The 23,322-nt window shown below is 48.8% G+C and overlaps 1 protein-coding gene across 2 annotated transcripts in view; it reads left to right on the top strand.

Annotated features, from left to right (window-relative positions):
• Positions 1 to 23,322, top strand: part of IL2RA (interleukin 2 receptor subunit alpha) — a 50,919-nt gene that overhangs the window by 17,657 nt on the left and 9,940 nt on the right. Inside the window, exons 2-7 of one of the 2 annotated variants that reach the window (XM_070471933.1) lie at positions 10,623 to 10,805; positions 15,286 to 15,399; positions 17,515 to 17,736; positions 19,101 to 19,181; positions 19,509 to 19,580; positions 21,536 to 21,638. In XM_070471933.1, coding sequence (XP_070328034.1) covers positions 10,623 to 10,805; positions 15,286 to 15,399; positions 17,515 to 17,736; positions 19,101 to 19,181; positions 19,509 to 19,580; positions 21,536 to 21,606 — 743 coding nt within the window. In that variant the 3' untranslated portion in view covers positions 21,607 to 21,638. The remainder of the gene's footprint in view (positions 1 to 10,622; positions 10,806 to 15,285; positions 15,400 to 17,514; positions 17,737 to 19,100; positions 19,182 to 19,508; positions 19,581 to 21,535; positions 21,639 to 23,322) is intronic. The other variant, XM_070471932.1, reaches the window with a different exon arrangement.

Below are 23,322 nucleotides of genomic sequence, written 5' to 3'. Positions count from 1 at the left end.
AGTAAAGAAAAGAAATGTTGTCAATCCCTCCCGTCAAAAGCTGAGTCTGGTGCTTAAGAAACCCACTTCCTGAATCAGAGGAGAAAGAAGGAGGGTGGCTGTGGTACCCAGAGGTCGACCACGGAGGTGGAGAACTCCACAGCTGCAGCCGTTGACTATGGCACTAGTACAGTCACTCTGTGCTCTGGGATGCTAGGATGCTTGACTTCTCAATGCTTTTTAACTTTTAAAAGATATTTATTTATTTGACTGTGTTGGGTCTTAGTTGCATCATGCGGGATCTTCCGTTACAGCACACAGATTCTCTAGCTGGGTGCACAAGCTTGGTTGCTGCTTGAGAGCCCAGTTGTCCCACGGCATGTGGGATCTTAGTTCCCTGACCAGGGATCTAACTCTGGCATTGTAAGTAGGATTCTTAACTACTGAATAGACAGTCAAGTCCCTGACTTGATGGTCTTTTTTCCTTTTCAGCTAGCCCAGATAAACCTCATTGGCTATGATACTGCCACTGTGCAAAACTGGTGACATTTGAAAACACATATTGGAAGCAGGGAAAGATGGGAGGTGGAAGAAAAGGATAAGATGCTACTGCTCTGGCAGGTTTGCAGTCGGGAGGGCTGGAGGCGAGGGTGGACGGTACAGGAGATGGAGGGGGCGGCGTCCGCCAGGATTCTGCAGAGGTCCAAGCAACGACTCCTGGGAAGGGATTGTACCCGATGGCAAAGGCGAGGGGACCTGAAGGGGACTGAAGAGTTGCCTCATGGGCATGAGCGGGCCCTTAAAAGAAACAGGGACAAGAAGAAGAACAGAGGATTGTTGAGTGCGTGTTTGTCTTTTACTTTTTGAGATAATTATAGATTTTCATGCAGTTGTAAATAACAATATCAAGAGATCCAGTACAGCCTTCATTCCGTCCTCCCCACAATTATAGCATGGTATCACAGCCAGGAAGTTGACCTCGCTGCAATCTATCAGTCTTGCTCAGACCTCAGCAATCTTACATGCTCTCATTCATGCACGCATGTCTTTATTTCCATATGACTTTCCCACGTGTGTAGATTTCTGTGACCATGAGCAGAGCCAATGTACACAAAAGTTCCCATCCCAAGATCCCTCCCCTGCCTTATTTTGACCATGGCCACAGGCCACCATCCTCCCTGACCCCTGGCAGGCACTGAGCTACTCTCCATCTCTATAATTTTGTCATTTTAAGACTACGAGATAAATGGAATCACATGATATGTAACCTTTGAAACTGGCTTTTTTTCACTCAACCTAATTCCTTTGCAATCTACCTTTCTGCACATAGTTCCCTTTACAATCCATCTTTCTGCATTCCTTAGCTGGCGTTATCCAAACATTATCCCAAAAAGTGCTTCTCTCCTCCTCACTCCATGCCACGCTTTTTCAGTATCACTATCGATGGCAATTCACTCCAGTACTCTTGCCTGGAGAACCCCATAGACAGAGGAGCCTGGCAGGCTATAGTCCATGGGGTCACAAAGAGTCGGACATGACTGAGCAGCTGGAACACACACACAGATCATTTGCTATCTTTTAAAATCATTTCATCATTTTATCACTACCACCATTGCTTCTTTTGGGTTTGCTGGACACACTATAATAATATTTGCAAGAACAGATAGTTCTACTTCTTTTCTTTCTAGTATTTAGGCTGCTACGTGTTCTTTCATCCGATTGTGTTGACTAAAACCCCAATGGCAAGTTAAGTAGAAGGGGAAATAGTAGGTTTTGAGCACAGCTGGAGCACCAGAGGATGGTCAGATGGGAAGGTGAAGGTGACTTGAGCTCAGGGCTAGAGGTGGGCGTCTGGACGGGGCAGCACAGCATCCTTGCCAAGATCTCAGCCTAGAAGCCCAGACAAGCCTCTAGCCTCATCACTGAGGGGCCTCTAGCCAGGCGACCTTGCTGGGCAATCTCAGGCAATTCTCCAAACCTCACTGTGCCTCAGTGTCTCATTTGTAAAATGGTAGGAATCATGATAATATCTTCCTCATGGTGTAGTTGTCAGGATTCAATCAGGGCATATTTGTGAGGGCTTGTCATTGTTACTTTAAGACGAATTATAAACATGTACTCTTAAACTCTCCCAGTATTAATGTCTAAGATGGCAAACAATGATGGATATAATCTACAAAAACAAAAGCTTTGGGGTGGGGCCCTCAGTAATTTTTGAAAGCGTAAAGAGGTCTAACAACAAAAGGTTTGAGAATCACTGCCTTTGTCATATTGGTTATTTAAAGAATTGAAATGTGTCCAAGTTTGTTGGTCAATATCCGCTCTTTGAACTTCTTAAATGATCCATCTGCACTCCTTCCCCTGGCTCCTCCCACACATCAGCAACTGAAGGGTTACCGTGTGGCAGATGGGGGCTGTGGGACGCTGGCTTCACCCTTACATTGGTATCCTTCACATTGGTTCCTGACTCCCTCTATCCTGCTTGTTCAACACTTTGAATCTCACTCCTACAGAGAAACCAACCGCATCGCCCTCTGTGTTTTTGTGGTGACCTGGGGTCCATGCAAACCTTCTCTCCACATGCTGTCTTCTTCATCCCTGCTTCTTCTGACACATTTAAGTTTGCTATTTGAAATTATTTCCTGAAAGTAAAAATGAGATCTTTTTTAAAAGGTAGGCATGAGGGGGCTTCTTCTGTGGCTCAGTGATCAAGAATCCTCTAGCCAGTGCAGGAGACAAGGGTTCAATCCCTGGTCCAGAAAGATCCCACGTGCCGCGGAGCAACTAAGCCCATACTCCGCAACTACTGAGCCTGTAATCTAGAGCCGGGAAACTGCAACTACTGAAATCTATGTCCTAGAGCCTGTGCTCCGCAACAAGAGAAGCCTGCGCTTTTCTAAAGCGCAGCCCCCACCCACCACAGACAGAGAAAGCCTGAGCAGCAGTGAAAACCAGGCACAGCCAAAAATAGATATTAAAAAAAAAAAAGAAGTAGTGTGAATCGCTCAGTCGTATAAGACTCTTTGCAACCCCATGGACTGTAGCCCACCAGGCTCCTCTGTCCATTCTCCAGGTAAGAATATTAGGGTGAGTTGCCATTTTCTTCTCCAGGGAAATCTTCCAACCCAGGAATTGAACTCATGTCTCCTATATTGCAAGCAGATTCTCTACTGTAAAAAAAAAAAAAAAAAAGTCATTCCTTTAAAAAAAAAAGGTAGGCATGAAGGCAGTAATAGTAGGATTTCCTGTGATTCTGGTCCCATCGCCTTGAGCTGTGTGACTTCAGGCAACTGACTGAACCTCTCTGAACCTCAGTTCTCTGACGTGTAAGGTGGGGTGACAATCTCTCCCTTTGAGGGTTGCAGTGAGCATGTAATCTCTATGAAGGAGCAGCCACAAGCAGGGCTCAGATGTCACAGCTACTGTTATATAAATAGCCCCAAATGGAGGACGGGAACTCTGAAGTTTTCAAAGATAATGATCTGAATTCAACCACAGCACTTCACAAACACTTCCCAGTGACCCAGATAGTAGAGGCAGAGCCCTGCCTCCAGCTAGAGGAGCTTCCACCGCTGGTGACAAGCGCGCTCCTTCCTGACGCTAGCGATGGGGAAGCACTGAACCGGAAGTCGGGGCTCTGTCGAGTCCCAGGTTTGCAGCTATTCGTCAAATGGAATGAGGTCTGTTTCCTTAATCAACAAAAGGGCAGGTTAACCTTAATTACCACTGGAGTCTCTCCCAGCTCTCAGATCCTGGGATCCTATTGAGATTAATGGTGAACATGTCCTGTAATATTTTAGTTTGCACCCGAAACACCTGCTTTTTCTGAGGCTCAGACTGCTGGGTGGGCTCCCCAAGGAATTTGGAGACTGTCTCTTACATTTAGATAAATCTCTGAATATTCATTGGAAGGACTGAGGCTGAAGCTGAAGCTCCAATACTTTGGCCACCATCAGGTGCCCCGATGAGGTGCCCTCCTCAGGGAAAGACTGAGGGCAGGAGGAGAAGGGGGTGACAGAGGATGAGATGGTTGGATGGCATCACTGACTCAATGGACATGAGCTTGAGCAACTCTGGGAGATGGTGAAGGACAGGGAAGCCTGGCCTGCTGCAGTCCACGGGGTCACAAAGAGTTGGAGACGACTCAGCGATTGAACAACAACAACAAATCTCGGGGTTCTTCTTAGATTTGACACAGATAAGTGTTTTGAGGTCAAGAACCACACCATTTCTTCATCCAGTGCCCCAAACTTTAATGGCTCCTATGTCCCATGTGTAAAGTGCAGTAAACCGTCACCTAGAAGTTTCTGTGCTTAGTGAGCTATTCTGAGGTCTACCCCCAGTCTCTAGCATATGGATGGCCAGGCAGATGGGCACACAGATGAAGCCAGGCACTCAGAGCTGGCCTGGCTGTTCGGGCAAAGATAACTTGACCTTGATTTACTCGCAGGGTGAAGAATCTTATCTCAGACCTTGTCCACATCCTTTCGAAGCCCCTTCCTTTCATGTTACTCACACAGGCCACAGGGGCCATATGCGTGCTCTTTTGTTTTCAGCAACATCAGAAAAGAATAAAAAAAGCACTCACCTAATCCACAACTGTTTTCACCTATCCACCTTTCCTCCAGCCAAGGGAGTTCTCAGTGCACCCTCTCAGATGCTTTTCCTGGGAACAAAGTGCTCCAGAAGCAGCTTTAGCAGTGTCTAAGGACCCTGCTGGTGGGCCCATGGGGGAGGCGGGCCCCCGGGGAGGGGGCAGCCACTCCTCGATAGATGCTGAATGCGGCTGCAGCCCCCAGCAGCTTCGAGGCGCTCATGAGAAATTGTCTCAGCATCCACACTCACCCTATCATTTCAACAAGCCCCCGCAGGCCACATGTCTGCGTGTCAAAGAGTGAGAGGCTCTGCTGCACCCGAGTGAAGCAGAGTCCTCCCAGCTCTAGAGAATCGGACTTCCCGCTCAAAGGAGCCACTTCCCTCCAGGTGTTGGTATTTCTGGTTAACTCAAGGGACACAACAACACCTCAGCCCAAAACTCATCTTAGTTCTTTGTTGTTGCCATTGGTTAGTCATTAAATCATGTCCAACTCTTGGGGACCCCAAGGACTATAGCCCCCCAGGCTTCTCTATCCATGGGATTTTCCAGGCAAGAATACTGGAGTGGGTTGCCATTTCTTTCTCCAGGGCATCTTCTCAACCCAGGGATTGAACCCACGTCTCCTGCATTGGCACTTTACTACTGAGTCACCGGGGAAGCCCGCATCTTAGTTCTAGTCTCTTCTAAAAACAAAATGGCAAAACACAAAGGATAGCTTTATGTTGGGGGGAGTGGCATTGAGAGCATATGCCGAATGAGGGAAAGGGTATCAGGATCCCAACTCCAATTAGGAAGCCCCAGTCTGCAGCTCTTGTCACTCTGACTGGGTGCCCGGCTGCGTAGAGGAAGAGAAATGACTGCCCTGCATCACCAAGTTTCTCATCTTTTATTGGAAACCCAAGCAGTAGGAGCTGTCCTTCTGGAAACAGCAGCAGATGGTTGATGGTTTGGTCTAATGTTCAAATGGAGAGAGCAGGACCTCTCTGGTGGCCCAGTGGAATCTGGCCACCAACAAGGGACACGGGTGCCTGCCAACACAAGGGACACGGGTTCAACCCCTGGTCCGGAAAGATCCCACCTGCCGCAGAGCAACCAAGCCTGTTCGCCACAACTACTGAGCGCCTGCCCTAGAGCTGGTGAGCCACAGCTACTGAAGCCTGTGCGCCTAGAGCCCGCGCTCTGCATTAAGCAACGCCACCACAGTGAGAAGCCTGGGCATCCAACTTGCCACATCTAGAGAAAAGTCCACGCAAAGCAATGAAGACCCTGCACAGCCAAAAGTAAATAGATAAATCTTTATAAAAAAAAGAGAGAGCGAGAGAGAGAAGAAGAGGCAAGAAAGGACAGAGAAGACGCCTGGGAGACAGAATGGCTGGTCTGGATCCTTAGTCTGTTGCAGCGCATCCAGCGGATGCCTCAGCATTCTCTCCCCCAGCATGGGGGTGGTGAGATGGAGGAGGTGAGGCTCCAGCAATCCACTGGAGGGAAAACAAAACAACGGAGACCAGAAGCAGCAAGTGACCCAGGGGCCCCCACCCTCGGCCACCTTCCTCCCAGACCTGCGTGGTGACACAGCCCAGAGCAAGGTAGCCCTCAGTGACTGTCGCCATTGTCAGCTGGAGATGCTGAAAGTGCACGGATTCCTGCACTTCAGTTGAACAGGGAATTCGTGGAGGCCACACACCTACAGATATCCCAAGGGGAGGTGCACCCGGGCCAGTGTGGATGGAGATGGGGTGGATGCAGGGCGGAGGGACACGTGTGTGGGGTCTTTCCAATTACCTGTCCCAGCTAAAATCTGAAATGAGACAGGAAACACTTTCGACATCAGAAGAGCTCAATTTTAACTCTCTGAGAGTGGAAGCTCTTGGGGTTTGCAGGATTAATGATAATCACTGGCTCTCTTTCTGCCTCTGCCCACACAAAATGTCGGAGGTGGCAAGACCACATCAGTGTTCCTCTGAGCCCCTGGGAGGACCCCGCCTGGGCCCCCAGTCCGAGCTCTGAGCATTCACCCCAAGTCCCAGCACCAGACTAGGAATGTACACAGTTCTTCTCCACTCCAGAAGCAGCACTTTCAATCCTCTCCGAAGAGAAAATAGCATCCAATTTAGAAATGTATCGATGCTTTAAAAAGACAGAGAGAAAAACAGTTCCCTTCCCACTTGCAAAAACTTTTTCTGTGTTTGCCTCCTGAGTTGGGGAAATGGGCAGAGTGGAGACAGAGAAAGATTTCTGTTAGAAAGGCAGAGCCTCTGGTGGAAACAGGAAATAGATTTGGAAATGTGGGTGCAAGAGTAAAGGTGGAAAAAGCCCCTTTGCTGAACTCTGAGAATTTTAGAGTAAAACTAGGGAATGAGAGCAGTTGCCATGCTATGTGGGAAGAAAATTCATAAGGATAATACGAGGAAAGGGGATGTAAAGACATTTTGCTGAGTCACATAAACAGAATTGTCCTTCAACACGCCTCTGCTTCCCTGGTGCCTCAGATGATAAAGAATCTGCCTGCAATGCAGGAGGCCTGGGTTTGACCCCTGGGTCAGAAAGATCCCCTGGAGAAGGAAATGGCTACCCACTCCAGTGTTCTTGCCTGGAGAAGTCCACGGACAGAGGAGCCTGGCGGGTTACAGTCCGTAGGTTTGCAAAGAGTCGGACATGACTGAGCAACTTTAACTCACTCACTCCTCTGCAAGATTTCAGGAGAGAAGAGGCATTTTCCATTTTTTTTTTTCCTTTTAAGATGTTGTACTGCTATTTCTTTTATGACCTCTCTGAGAAGGACTTTAAAAAAATCCCAGATTTAATCCTATTAAAAAGAACACCCCACCCTCTGTCTGCCTTTGCTGAACACCCTCCCACTCCACCTTCTTCAGATGACATCTGGATCAGTCTCTGGATGGTTCCAGGGCAAAGGGTTATAGTCAAGTTCTTTACTATTCTTTACTAGAACTTTACAAGTTCTTTACTAATTCTTAGTTATAGATCAGGGAAGTTCCATTGCTTCTAGATTCCAGGAAAATTGCTTTGATAAAAAAGCAAGTCCGTGGGAGTAAGAACTTCTGGAACTTTCCCTTGTCCCACATGACCTCCTCGATGCTCAGGCTAATTTATGATGATCCCGGAAATTTCCATGGCCTAATTAAAAAAAGCATATCACCACATAAATAGTTTTTAAGGACACCAAGTTGTCCCAAGGGCAATTTGCCTTGTTCTTTGCCAATTTCTGTGTTTGGAAACTTTTTTGGTTTGTGATTGAGTTGTCAGATTCTGAATGCATCTGAGGTCAATCCTTGATTCTTTGTGCTAGTGAATAATCGTGAGAGTTGCTCTGTATACTTCTTACTGATTTTTTGGAAGTAAAATTACTTGCAGTGAAATGCACAAATCTGAAGTGTACAATTTTGATGAATTTTGGCCATTAACCAAAAATTTCAGAGATGGAGATCTGATTGAAATAAAAAGGTGTTTATTTGGGGTTTGTTAGGGATACCCCAGAGAAGCCCTTGACCAAGAGGACAGGGCAAGGGTGGTGAGAATTGGGAGATTGGGACTGACACTATTTATACTCTGTATGAAATAGATAACTAATGAGAACCTACTGTATAACAGGGAGCTCTACTGTATGCTCTGTGGTGACCTAACTGGGAAGGAAGTCCAAAAAAGAGAGCATCTATGTACATCTCTGCCTGATTCATCGTGCTGTACAATAGAAACTAACACAATATTGTAGTGCAACTAGACTCCAATAAAAACTACGCAAAGAAGCCCTTGAATTGTCTCCCCACTCCACCCTCAACAATGAAATAAGGGAGGCTTATAAAGGGAAAACCAAGGTTACAGTTAGTGACAGCAGGACTTGTTTACCAAGAATTATAGTTGGAGCTGGCAAGCCTAAGGGTGCTTGCTGAATACCAATTTGTTGACATCTGAAAAGGCTGCGCAGTTTCAAGGGGGGACCTTGAGACCCTCAGTTTGCAGCTGCTGGCAGGTATTGTTGTTTTTTTTTTTCATTTATTTTTATTAATTGGAGGCGAATTACTTTACAATATTGTAGTGGTTTTTGTCATACATTGACATGAATTAGCCATGGATTTACATGTATTCTGAAAACGGTTGGTGGTGTCCTTAAGTTTGGTGCAATTCAGAGAAAATTCAAGTTCTTGGTGGTGCAGGGAAGTGTCTGAGAGCAGGTCTTCCATGGCCCCTGACTCCACTTTTGTGTGCCTGAACTGTGATGAGTCCATTATCATTTCAATTTGTCATCAGGACGAAGGTGTACACCCAAGGACCCATCATTTTCATTACTCACTGATTCCCTGCAGCCAGCCCTGCCCACCACACACAAACCCTGGCTTAATTTCTTTCTGTATACTAGTTTTGTCTTTTCTTGAACTTTATAAAAGTGGAATCAATATGCGTGTGTGTTGTTTTATCTTCTTTGTTCAACACCCGAGTCTCTTAATAAGGCAAGAAATGCAGTGTGGTGGAAAGGGCTTATTATGATTATTACAGTGACCAGAATTTAATTAAGTGACAGGGTTCCCAGGTGGCGCTAATGGTAAAGAACCCACCTGCCAAAGCAGGAGGCATTAAGAGACTTGGGTGTGATCCCTGGGTCAGGAAAATTCCCTGGAGGAGGGCATGGCAACCCACTCCAGTATTCTTGCCTGGGGAATTCCATGGACAGAGGAACCTGGCGGGCTACGGTCCATAGGCTCGCAAAGAGTCAGAGATGACCGAAGTGACTCAGCATGTGCGCATGCATGTTATGTCACAGGTTCCTCTGCAACTGCTGGCCCACTCGGCCATTCAAATTGCTGTTGTTTAGTCCCTTCTGGGTTAGAGGTGGGGCAAGCTGACATTCTCCTCATCCTCTTGGGGGTGTCGGGAGGGTCCTGAATCCTGGATGGGGATGGGGTGGTCTCCAGGACAACAAGTGGCTGGGCAGAGCGTGAGGGCTCAGAGAAGCTCCACTCCATGCTGAGTGATTGACACACAACTGGCAGCTGGTCCTCTGCCGGCCGCGGGTACGGCCACCTGCCCAGAACTGATGCCCCTCTGCTGGGTGGTGAGGCCAGCTGCAGGCAGCCTGGCCGCCTCACTCTCTCCCACTTCCGGTGCCATCCTGTTCACTTCCTCCACATGGCCTATGACTTTTTCCTGAAAAATCTCATCTCTTGAAGCAGGGCAACGTGTCTAGAGACACACAGTCGAATCCCTGTTCTGATGAGACCAGCACATTTCCCTCCCCGTAGTAGTTGGGTGTTCGGCCACTTCTTCAAGTGTCTTTAGTGGGGAACCAGTGATGCTTTTTTGGGCCACGGGAGGGTCAGGTTTTGTGGTGTGAGAAGAAATTTGGAAAACTCAGAGGTGGGTAGATGGGTGAGAAACACATTTCCTACTCATCACACACTGAGTAAACACTTTACAAATATTTCTCCCCCAAGAAAGGATTTCTCAACAGACACATTTCATCCCTCAGTTAAATCTGTGTGGCTTCCCCCACTCCCCGCCTTTCCTCATGTTAGTGAAGTGAAATTTGCTCAGTTGTATCCGACTCTTTGTGACCCCATGCACATGGAATTCTCCAGGTCATGGAATTCTCCAGGCCAGAATACTGGAGTGGGTAGCCTTTCCCTTCTCCAGGGGATCTTCCCAACCCCAGGATCGAACCCAGGTTTCCTGCATTACAGGAGGATTCTTTACCAGCTGAGCCACCAGGGAAGCCTTTCCTCATGTTCCTTGTGAAGAAACTATGCTTGCTCGGTGGGAGTCATCAGAATAAAACCCCCGTTGTTTCTACTCATTTAGTTTGAAAGACACTGTAGCTTGGAGAATAATTTGGCTGAAGTTAAATTTTGAACCATCTCTGATCTGAAGGTTGCTGAAGAACCTTCAACAGCCTGAGTGTCTTTCCATGAAAAAGTGGGGTACATGCCAATCCCTTAAATCAAGGGAAGAAATGTGGGATTAGATCATTTTGATGGTTGTCTGTGCCTGTGTTTGGAAGCTCCTGGATGACTAAGATGCCTTTTTGTCTTGGCAGAGGTTTGTCAGGATGACCCTCCGAGTCTCAGAAACGCCATGTTCAAGGTCCTCAGGTACAAGGTGGGCACCATGATAAACTGCGACTGCAAGACAGGCTTCCGCAGAGTGTCGGTCGTCATGCGCTGCGCGGGGAACTCCAGCCACTCTGCCTGGGAAAACAGATGCCTCTGCAACAGCATCTGTAAGAGTTTCCACTGGTAACCCTGAGGGAAGGAGAAAACTATAGCAAAGAGGGAGGCAGGGCCCCCCCCAACTTTCCCTGGGGGCTGGGGGCCGGGGTAGAATTCCTTTACAATGTTGTTAGTTTCTGCTGGATAAGGAAGTGAATCGGCTACAAGTGTACATGTTTCCCCTCCCTCCTGAGCCCCCCTCCCACCCCTCTAGGTCACCACACAGCACCAAGGCGAGCTCCCTCTGTGGTACAGCAGCTCCCTGCGAGCTGTTTCACACACAGTAGTGTCTATGTGTCAATGTTGCTCTCTCAGTTCGTCCCATCCTCCCCTTCCCCTGCTGGTCCACATGTCCATTCTCTGCATCTGCATCTCTATTCCTGCCCTGCACCTAGGTTCATCTGTACTGCTTTTCCACGATTCAGAAAGACACATGCACCTCAGTGTTCATTGCAGCACTATTTACAATAGCCAGGACATGGAAGCAACCTAAATGTCCATAGAGAGAGGAATGAATAAAGAAGATGTGCTACATATATACAATGGAATATTACTCGGCCATAAAAAGGGATGAAATTGGGTCATTTGTAGAGATTTGGGTGGACAAGTCTGCCACACCAAGCCTTCAAGGAAACCACACTTTAAGAGGGTGGGGGGGGGGGCAGACATTACACTAATAATTACTAAACAACTGAAAATAATCGTAGTTCATAATGATGTGAACATAGACTGGGCAATGGAGCTGTTCTCCACAGCAGCTGCACCACTGCCATTCTTCAGTTCAGTCTAGTCGCTCAGTCATGTCCAACTCTTTGCAACCCCATGGTTTGCAGCACGCCAGGCTTCCCTGTCCTTTCCCAACTCCCAGAGCCTACTCAAATTCACATCCATCAAGCTAGTGATGCCAGCCAACCACTTCATCCTCTGTTGTCCCCTTCTCTTCCTGCCCTCAATCTCTCCCAGCATCAGGGTCTCTTCAAATGAGTCAGCTCTTTACATCAGGTAGCCAAAGTATTGGAGTTTCAACTTTAGCAGCAATCTTTCCAATGAATATTCAGGACTGATTTCCTTGAAGATTGACTGGTTTGATCGCCTTGCAGTCCAAGGGACTCTCAAGAGTCTTCTCCAACACCACAGTTCAAAAGCATTAGTTCTTTGGTGCTCAGTTTTCTTTATGGTCCAACTCTCACATCCATACATGGCCACTGGAAAAACCATAGCTTTGACTAGATGGACCTTTGTTGGTAAAGTTATGTCTCTGCTTTTTAATATGCTGTCTAGGTTGGTCATAGCTTTTCTTCCAAGGAGTATTTTCATTTCATGGCTGCAGTCACCATCTGCAGTGATTTTGGAGCCCCCCAAAATAAAGTCTGCCACTGTTTCCATTGTTTCCCCATCTATTTGCCATGAAGTGATGGGAACAGATGCCATGATCTTAATTTTCTGAATGTTGAGTTTTAAGCCAATTTTTTCACTCTCTTCTTTCATTTTCATCATGAGGCTCTTTAGTTCTTCTTCACTTTCTGCCATAAGAATGGTGTCATCTGCATATCTGAGGTTATTGATATTTCTCCCAGCAATCTTGATTCCAGCTTGTGCTTCATCCAGCCCAGCATTTCTCATGATGTACTCTGCATATAAGTTAAATAAGCAGTGTGACAATATACAGTCTTGACATATTCCTTTCCCAATTTGGAACCAGTCCATTGTTCCATGTCTGGTTCTAACTGTTGCTTCTTGACCTGCATACAGATTTCTCAGGAGGCAGGTCAGGTGGTCTGGTATTCCCATCTCTTTAAGAATTGTCCAGTTTGTTGTGATCCACACAGTCAAAGGTTTTAGTGTAGTCAATAAAGCAGAAGTAGATGTTTGTCTGGAATTCTCTTGCTTTTTTTATGATCCAACAATCATAGGATGCTGGCAATTTGATCTCTGGTTCCTCTGCCTTTTCTAAATACAGCTTGAACATCTGGAAGTTCTTGGTTCATGTACTGTTGAAGCCTAGCTTGGAGAATTTTCAGCATTAATTTGCTAATGTGTGAAATGAGCACAGTTGTGTGGTAGTTTGAACACTCTTTGGCATTGCTTTTCTTTGGGATTGAAGTGAAAATTGACCTTTTTGAGTCCTGTGGCCACTTCTGAGTTTTCCAAATTTGCTAGCATATTGAGTGCAGCACTTTAGCAGCAACATCTTTCAGTATTTGAAGTAGTTCAGCTGGAATTCTATCACCTCCACTGGCTTTGTTCATAGTGATGCTTCCTAAGGCCCACTTGACTTCACATTCCAGGATCTCTGTTCTAGTTGAGTGATCACATCATCGTGGTTGTCTGGGTCATGAAGATCTTTTTTGTATAGTTCTTCTGTGTATTCTTGCCACCTCTTCTTAATATCTTCTGCTTCTGTTAGGTCCATACCATTTCTTTCCTTTATTGTGCTTATCTTTGCATGAAAATTTCCCTTGGTTTCTCTAATTTTCTTGAAAAGATCTCAAAACATGTCCATTCTATGGTTTTCCTCTATTTTTTTGCATTAATCACTTAGGCAGGCTTTCTTATCTTTCCCTGCTGTTCTTTGGAACTCTGCATTCAAATGGGTATATCTTTCCTTTTCTCCCTTCCTTTCACTTCTCTTCTCAGCTATTTGTAAAGCCTCCTCAGACAACCATTTTGCCTTTTTGCATTTCTTCTTCTTGGGGATGGTTTTGATAACTGCCTCCTATACAGTGTCACAAACTTCCATCCACAGTTCTTCAGGCACTCTGCCTATCAGATTTAATCCCTTGAATCTTTTTCTCACTTCACTGTATAATCATAGAAGGTGAAAGTGAAGTCACTCAGTCATGTCCAACTCTTTGCAACCCCATGGACTGTAGCCTACCACAGTCCTCCATCCATGGGATTTTCCAGGCAAGAGTACTGGAGTGGGTTGCTATTTCCTTCTCCAGAGGATCTTCCCCACCCAGGAATTGAACCTGGGTTTCCCGCATTGTAGGCAGACACTTTACCATCTGAGCCACCAGGGAAATGGGATTTGATTTAGGTCATACTTGAATGGTCTAGTGGTTTTCCTTGTTTCTTCTATTTAAGTCTCAATTTTGCAATAAGGAGTTCATGATCTGAGCCACAGTCAGCTCCTGGTCTTGTTTTTGCTGACGGAATAGAGCTTCTCCATCTTCACCTGCAAAGAATAGAATCAATCTGATTTTTGTATTGACCATCTAGTGATGTCTACATGTAGAGTCGTCTCTTGTGTTGTTGGAAGAGGGTGTTTGCTATGACCAGTGTGTTCTCTTGGCAAAACTCTGTTCACCTTTGCCCTACTTCATTTTGTACTCCAAGGCCAAACTTGCCTGTTACTCCAAGTATCTCTTGACTTCCTACTTTTGCATTCCAGTCCCCTATGATGAAAAGGACATCTTTTTTGGGTGTTAGTGCTAGAAGGTCTTGTAGGTCATCATAGAACTGTTCAATTTCAGCTTATTCAGCATTAGTGGTTAGGGCATAGACTTGGATTACTGTGATATTGAATGGTTTGCCTTGGAAGCAGAGACCATTCTGTCTTTTCTGAGACTGCACACATTGCCATTCTTTAGGATGCCCTCTGACTCTTAGCCAACAAAAGTCCGTCTAGTCAAGGCTATGGTTTTTCCAGTAATCATGTATGGATGTGAGAGTTGGACTGTGAAGAAAGCTGAGTGCCGAAGAATTGATGCTTCTGAACTGTGGTGTTGGAGAAGACTCTTGAGAGTCCCTTGGACTTCAAGGAGATCCAACCAGTCCATCCTAAAGGAGATCACTCCTGGGTGTTCATTGGAAGGACTGATGCTGAAGCTGAAACTCCAGTACTTTGGCCACCTCATGAGAAGAGTTGACTCATTGGAAAAGACCCTGATGCAGGGAGGGATTGGGGGCAGGAGGAGAAGGGGACAACAGAGGATGAGATGGCTGGATGGCATCACTGACTCGATGGACATGAGTTTGGGTGAACTCCGGGAGTTGGTGATGGACAGGGAGACCTGGCGTGCTGCGATTCATGGGGTTGCAAAGAGTCGGACACGACTGAGCGACTGAACTGAACTGACTCTTAAATGACCTGCCTTTGGGAAACAGGAGTGACTGAGATTGCTCCTCTGGCCACCACACTCACCTCCATGCACAGTGTTGACAGGCTGATGGCCAGCGCGGGGCCCCTTTTGGGGAGACACACAGGCACAAACCATTCCACCAGAAGAGCTGGGGGCCTGCGGAAACACACTGTAGGCTACTACCATCACATACAGGAAGAACGCCTGGTGGGCTGGTGCTCTGCTACCGGTGAACAGGCCCTCTGACAGCCCCCCGAGGACAGGGTATGTGGGGCTCATTCTTATAACCTCTGCATCCCCCGATATTGCCTGGCACGTTACAGGCCCTAGAAAGATGTTCTTTTTGAGAGTTTTCTCTTTTAAACACCTGTGAAGTTATTATCTTCATTCCCTCCATATTCTCTAGCCCCTGCTAAGAACCCAGTAAAACAAGTCACTCCTGGACCCAAAGAACAGAATGAAAGAAAACCCACAGACGTGCAGAGCCAAACGCAGCCCCCGGAGCAAGCTGACCTTCCAGGTAGGAGTGGACCTGCTCTCTCACAGACGCATGCAGCGCGCCCCCAAGGAGGAGAGTCCGGCCTGTGGTCCTCTCTCCCGAGGACGTCCTGGGGACCGGCGCTGCAGCGCGGTGGTAGCAGGCTGTCTGCTCAGCATCTCGAGCCTCTCTTACAGCAGCTGGCCTGGGCTCTGAGCTTCCTCCAGGCTTGGGAACTGGCCCCGGCGAGCTCAATTCAACTCCACTCAACTCACTTTCTTTCAAACAGCATTTTGGGGGCTAACTGCTCCAAGCACAGTGGCCAGACAATACCAATCTGAGTCGGCAGTGCTCCTTGGCCTCAAAAGATGCTCTATGCTTCCCTTAAGGAAGAGACACTGAACTGTGAGCCAAGTAATCTACTTCCAGACGTTTATTTCTAACAGGACAGGGTTCTGAGGTGGGTGGGGCCACACTGGCTTCTGGAAGCTGCAGGCCTGTGGACAGGCCTGTGCCGTGTCACCCAGCTGCTGCCCCAACTTTCCAAAATTAATAAGGAGAAAGTCAGCCTTGATATCAGGAAGAAAGGAGCCCGTTAGGGAAACCTGAGCTTTAGGGGGCCCACCTGACATTACAATACCCTGTGCCCCAAAGCTAATTGTACAACTTTACAAAGAACTTTACAACTTTGTATATAATCTCATTCCAACGTCAGAACCCAGTGAGTCAAGGACCAGGAAATATTCCTTCAATTTACTGATGGAATTGAGATGCGGAGACTATTAAAGACATGGCACAACTCACAAAATGGGACTGGAATAAGGGTTTCCTGAATTAGACCAGGGGTCTTGGTATGATTATTTAAGCTATTTTGAATTTATTATCAGCTTTTATTAATTAAAATAAAAAGACAATGACTAATCTGGGGAACCTGCTGCAATATGCTGTTTCCTGTCCTTGTCACTGTGACTTTGTTCTGAAGTGAGGTTTCAGAACATGTTCTTTGTTTTCCTCTGCTTCTCCCCTCCCATATTCCACAATTACTGAAAGTTTTCTCAAGAAGTCAGTGTTTACTCTCCTTACTCAAGAGATAACCAGCTGCCTCTGGCTAAGGGATGCTGCGCAGACTGTCTTAATTTGGAGGTTTTGAAAGAAGCAAATCAAATTCCAACGAGTCTGGACAGTTATGAATTTTACTGACTGGAAAGGCAATTTGATTCTGAGACGTAAACACATATTCAAGCATGAACTGCAAGACACTGTCCTGAGCAGACCCCTTGGGATGGGACCACTGGGCCTCCTGCTGCAGAGGGTCATGGAGGGCAGTGTGAGAGGTTATGTTGGATCTTTGGGGTTGTGGAAGGTCAGAGCATAAACACAGCATCACAGTGCTGAGCTTAGAAGGATCTGTGGTTCCGTGTGTCCAGATTTGTGGGGCAGGGGATTATATCAGAACAGAACATAATCTGTGGGGTTAAAGGTCAGCCAGACTTGGGTTTTAGTTGGGTGAGGGGAAAGTTACTGGACACGGGAATTTTCAGAGGCCTTAAAAGGGCCAGCTTCAGGCATGGCTTGATCAGGGACCGGGCTCCATTCCTCTAAGATCGTCTTGGTGCTTCCCTCCTCCCAGCTTGGGATTTGTCCCGAGTGCTTCTCCGTGGCCCCAAGATGACCACTTTAGATGTGCTTCCTCACTTAGCAGTCGAAATCTAGGTGGCCTCCACATCTCCTCAGCCCAGGCAAGCTGGAACCTGCCCTTAACCCTAAGCTGAGACCACTGTTCGAACACCTGTCCACTTAGCAAATCTTTCCCTGTCAGCAGAAGCTCATTTCTCTGCGTTCCCAGAGCGAGCACCTGTGTCTCAAGGGTCATGCTCCCCACGTTCTCCCTGCAGAGGCTCCCCTCCCTGATCCACTGTCTGCTCACTGCAGGGGAGGGGGGCTGGGTCTCCGTTCCTTTCACAAAGTGCCTAGCAAAGGCCCTGACAAATAGATCTTACCAATACTTACTGGAAGAAAGCGGGGCGGCGGGGGCGGGGGGGAAGGTGGAGGGGGCCAAAGAAAAGAAACAGGACTGTGGTCTGATCTCTAGAAAGAGGCAGCCTGGACTCACAGCATCTCCTCTACTTGCCTCTGGAATTCCCTTCCCTCGTCCAGGTCACTGCAAGGAGCCGCCACCATGGGAACATGAACGTGAACCTTTAAAGAGAGTCTATCATTTCATCCTGGGGCAGACAGTTCATTACCAGTGCGCCCAGGGATTCAGGGCCCTACAGACTGGTCATGCTGAAAGCACCTGCACGTTGATCAACGGGGAGATAAAGTGGACCAGGCCCAGGCTCAAGTGCATAAGTGAAGGGGCGAACGGTCAGGTTCCAGGTACAGAGGTGCCCCCCACCCCAGGGTCCACCGCCTCGTGGCTTCCCTGAGGTGGACCAGGCTGGAACCCCTGATCCACCCGCTAAGTGGTCTAGAGTGAACCACTTCCTTTCCTGGGGCCTCAGGTTGTTCTCTCTCTAGAAAACAGATGAGATAAACTGTAAGGTCTCCACGCCCTGGGGTCCCCCATTTCCTGATGGGGATAAAGAGCAGGATCTGAAAGAGGAAGACAGGCGTCTTCCGGAGGGGGCCCCCGCCCCCACTTGGTGCTGCTCCCGTTTCTAGCTGATCCTGAAATTCCCCCTCTGCCTCTAAGCCACCAAGACTTCCTCATTCAAAAGGGAAAGTCCACCTGCCCTGCATACATTTCCAACTTGCTGTTACATAATGTAAATCCGTTCTCCTGCTATACCAGGAGAAAGCCACCCTCCCCTCTTGTGTGAGTTCCACTTGAGCTTTGCCAAAGTGCAGACATGCAGGGAAGGGACTTTTCAAGTACAGGCACACATGCACACACACGTATGCTCATTCACATTCACGGACAACCCACCTACGTTGAGGTCTTCTGCTATTTTCGTCCTGAAATCATATTACCATATCTACAATCAAAAGTCCCCTCATTGGGCCCTAACTTCCAGTGGTTTCTTTGCTTGCCCCCATTGCCCAGGCCCCCCACCCCCCTCTTGGATCTTTTGTGGGGGGGGAGTTCTGAGTTTCTTTCCCATAGCCTGCACCCTGAGAGTCACGCTGCCCACTGGGCGTGTCCGAGCAATGGTGAACCTGTCACAGAGAAAAGCTCTTCTTTTGTGCATATCTACTTTAATAGGCTTCCCAGGTGATGCTAGTGGTAAAGAACTCACCTGCCAATGCAGGAGACTTAAGAGGTTTGATCCCTGCATTGGGAAGATCCCCTGGAGAAGGAAATGGCAACCCGCTCCAGGATTCTTGTCTGGAGAATCCCATGGACAGAGGAGCCTGATGGGCTGCAGTCCATGGGGTCGCAAAGAGTCGGAAACGACTGAAGCGACTTAGCACGCACACACTTTGCTTAATGTTTTGATGGAATTTGTATTATGATGACCCAATTCCAATCTGCAAATGGAAACCAGAGCTGAGTAGGAAGCTTGGGGAGAAAGCTGCTCAGAGCTCCAAAGAGAGCCAGAGTCAGGGTCACAGTTCCCTCCTCCCGCTCTGCTGGGGTCACACCGAGCCACTTCACTTGACCCTGATGGGGACCACAGAGCCGAGACACACCTTAGCTACCATGTCTAGGGTCAGCTGAGGAGGTGGAGGGGGTGGGAGGGAGACCCCATACCCCCACTCCCCACCTTCTGCCCCAAAAGCATCCTTCTTCTCTCCTCCAGATGACATAGAGCCTTGGGAGAGCACGGAAGCTCCCCCTGGGAGTGGAACTTTCTTAACAACCAGGACGGCAGGGACCACAGGTATGGCTGGCATTTCTTGGAAGATAAAAGCTTGGCTATTAAACTGTGAGGCATGAGAGGGAAGAGCTGGCCTGGGAGCTGCCCCTTGGTGCTAGAGATGAGCACACATCCGCACATGACCTCCCAGGCCTCAAACACAACCAGCGTCACCAGTGTCAGAGGAGAAGCAAGTTAGGGGGCGCCAGCTCAAGGCAGAAGAATAAAACGTTCAGAAGTTGGGCCAGGGCTCCCCTGGCCTCTCATAGGTCTCCAGCCGCCTGGACTCTCGCAGCCCCAGGCAGTCCCACAGCCAGCATCCACAAGCACCTCCCCCTCTCTTTTGCACAGATTTGCAGAAGCCCACAGAAGAGGGTGCAACGTTGGATACGTTCATATTTACCACCGAGTATCAGATCGCAGGTGGGTAGTGACCCAACCATACCGACACATTTGCTTGGTGGGTGGTGAGCTGCACAGTGAGTTAGTCTAAATTAACTCTTTACACTCTACGATGTGCATAAAGCTCAAAGACGAATCCAGAGCATAACACGACTCAAAGTCACAGGCACGGCTGTGGTGAGTTAGCAGTGAGGTCTCCAACCAGCCTCAACCAGGGCCTCCCGGCCAGCTCCCAGAGGACAAACACCCAGCACCTGGATGTGTGGGGGGGGAGGTGGCGTGCCCAGTGGGGGAGAGAAAAAAACATGCCAAGACCACTCCAGGTGCCTTCTGGAGGGAGGCAAAAACAGGCTCTGAGGGGGAAAAAGAAAACCCAAAACACCAAAACGGAGCTCGTAGAGTAGGCTGCTGGTGACCAGGGCCTGGGGGTGAGGCAAAGAGAAGACGAGTGTCAAAGGGCACGGACTTCTTCAGCAGAGAAGTCGGTCTGGGGATGGTCAGGGTGTGGGGATTACAGCCAAAGGATGCCGTGTTGTGGACTTGAAAGTTGCTAAGAGTAACTCTTCAATGTTCTTGGCACAAAAAAGAAATAGTAATTACAAAATATTTTGCAATAAGTAAGTGTACACCTTAAAATTACACAAGGTTACAGGTCAATTATATCTTACGGGGCGGATGGAGGGAGAAAAACAGGCTTTGAGGCACGTCTAAGACAGACAGATGGACGGCTGGATGGATAACCGCCAGCTCCAGGGAAAGAATATATGGGAAACAGGGACACTTTCAGGAGATGCTAGCTGTTTATCATTTACCTTTATACTCATCTTGATATTTCAACATTTCATTTACCCCTTGTGGGCCTCACTCAAGATCTGTTTAACTGAGGCTGGGCCTCTGACCCTCTCTGAAGAGGGTGCCTGTCAGCTGCTCCCCAAGAAGGAGGAGAGCCCCCTGGGAAAGGCTGGGGCCCTTCCCGACCATACCCCCAGGCCCAGGTCTTGGAGCCTCCAGGGAAGCTTGGCCGGGAGGGGGCTGCATTCTGAAAAGGGGTGGCAGAGACTGCCCGGCTCACCTCCCTGGAAGCACTGAGCTGGGTGTGGAGGGCTGGAGGGACCGATACTCAGGAAGGGGCTCTCTCAGCCCGGGGGACGCCTCCCTGACAGACACTCGGGAGGGGGCTCTCTCAGCCCGGGGGACGCCTCCCTGACAGACACTCGGGAGGGGGCTCTCTCAGCCCCGGGGACGCCTCCCTGACAGACACTCGGGAGGGGGCTCCCTCAGCCCCGGGGACGCCTCCCTGACAGACACTCGGGAGGGGGCTCTCTCAGCCCCGGGGTCGCCTCCCTGACAGACACTCGGGAGGGGGCTCTCTCAGCCCCGGGGACGCCTCCCTGACAGACACTCGGGAGGGGGCTCTCTCAGCCCCGGGGACGCCTCCCTGACCGACACTCGGGAGGGGGCTCTCTCAGCCCCGGGGACGCCTCCCTGACCGACACTCGGGAGGGGGCTCCCTCAGCCCCGGGGACGCCTCCCTGACAGACACTCGGGAGGGGGCTCCCTCAGCCCCGGGGACGCCTCCCTGACAGACACTCGGGAGGGGGCTCTCTCAGCCCCGGGGTCGCCTCCCTGACAGACACTCGGGAGGGGGCTCCCTCAGCCCCGGGGACGCCTCCCTGACCGACACTCGGGAGGGGGCTCTCTCAGCCCCGGGGACGCCTCCCTGACCGACACTCGGGAGGGGGCTCCCTCAGCCCCGGGGACGCCTCCCTGACAGACACTCGGGAGGGGGTTCTCTCATTCCCGGGGACGCCTCCCTGACAGACACTCGGGAGGGGGCTCTCTCAGCCCCGGGGTCGCCTCCCTGACAGACACTCGGGAGGGGGCTCCCTCAGCCCCGGGGTCGCCTCCCTGACAGACACTCGGGAGGGGACTCTCAGCCCCGGGGTCGCCTCCCTGACCTGCTTTTCTGTCCACAGTGGCCGGCTGCATCCTCCTGCTCGCCAGTGTCCTCCTCCTGAGCTGCCTCACCTGGCGGCGGAGATGGTGAGTAGCTGTGAACAAAGAACTGCCTGACACTGTGTGAGTCCCGCAGATACCCAGAACTGCAGTCTTCCGGGAGACGGGAGCAGACACCACAGACGACCCAGAGAGCTGTTCCAAGTGTTAGTCACTCAGTTGCGGTCCACTCTTTGCGACCCCGTGGACTGTAGCCCGCCAGGCTCCTCTGTCCATGGGAGTCTCCAGGCAAGAACACTGGGGTGGGTTGCCAATCCCTACTTCAGGAGATCTTTCTGACCCAGGAATCAAACCCAGGTCTCCTGCATTTCAGTCAGATTCTTTACCGACTGAGCCACCAAAAATCCTTCCTAAAATCCAATGTCATCTGAGAGCGCCCTCTTGTGGCCAAAGGAAATATTACTCTTTTTTTTTTTTTTTTTTTTTTAGCAATTGGGAGAAGGAAATGGCAACACACTCCAGTATTCTTGCCTGGAGAACCCCAGGGACAGAGGAGCCTAGAGGGCTGCCGTCTGTGGGGTCGCACAGAGTCGGACATGACTGGAAAAACTTAGCAGCAGCAGCAGTATTCAGAAAAATAATGGCAGCCACTCCCATCACTTCATGGCAAATAGATGGGGAAACAATGCAAACAGTGACAGTATTTTTGGGGGCTCCAAAATCACTGTGATGGTGACTGCAGCCATGAAATTAAAAAACGCTTACTCCTTGGAAGGAAAGCTATGACCAACCTAGATAACATATTAAAAAGCAGAGACATTACTTTGCCAACAAAGTCAAGGCTAGTCAAGGCTATGGTTTTTCCAGTGCTCATGTATGGATGTGAGAGTTGGACTGTAAAGAAAGCTGAGTGGCAAAGAGTTGATGCTTTTGAACTGCGGTGTTGGAGAAGACTCTTGAGAGTCCCTTGGACTGCAAGGAGATCCAACCAGTCCATACTAAAGGAAATCAGTCCTGAATATTCATTGAAAGGACTGATGCTGAAGCTGAAACTCAACTACCTTGACCACCTGATGCAAAGAACTGACTCTGATGCTGGGAAAGATTGAAGGTGGGAGGAAAAGGGGACGACAGAAGATGAGATGGTTGGATGGCATCACCAAGGCAATAGACATGAGTTTGAGTAGGCTCTGGGAGTTGGTGATAGACAGGGAAGGCTGGTGTGCTGCAGTCCATGGGGTCACAAAGAGTCAGACATGACTGAGCAACTGAACTGAGCTAAGAGCTGGTGATGAGAGGGAGCTGGCTTACAAAGCCTCCTGAAAGCCAAAAATTAGGTGCTCTGGAGTTTTGCGACCTGCTTTTAAGTTTAGCCATTATTAAAAACTAAAGTATATAAGCTTACAATTAAATAAGTTAAATAGTACAAAGTCAATAAATATTTAAAATTAATCACTTTCTAATTATTTTAGTGCAGTGGACTAAACAACCTATTCTCAGGGTTGTTTGTATCTGTGTACCTGTGTTGAGGAAATACTGCCTAGATGATGATTTTACATTGTACTCTCTCCCCAGCTCTGTATCCAGGATGTATTGACACTGGGTTTGGTGGGGATTTTTACACCATGGATGTGAGCAGACTGTTTCCAAGAGCTGGTTGTTAAGCATTTGCCTGCATGCCAGTTCCTGCAGCCTCACCCCATGGGAGCTCTTAGCCAGGTAGGAGGTAACCAGATGCTGCTGACAGCTGTTTGACAGGGTTGCCACTAGCCACGTGCGGATACTTCCGCTTAAACTTAAATAAATT

This window comes from Odocoileus virginianus, chromosome 9, assembly GCF_023699985.2.
Source record: "Odocoileus virginianus isolate 20LAN1187 ecotype Illinois chromosome 9, Ovbor_1.2, whole genome shotgun sequence".
Taxonomy (NCBI): domain Eukaryota; kingdom Metazoa; phylum Chordata; class Mammalia; order Artiodactyla; family Cervidae; genus Odocoileus; species Odocoileus virginianus.
The sequence above is the reverse complement of the archived record's forward strand: the minus strand, read 5'-3'. Positions and strand labels throughout refer to the sequence as shown.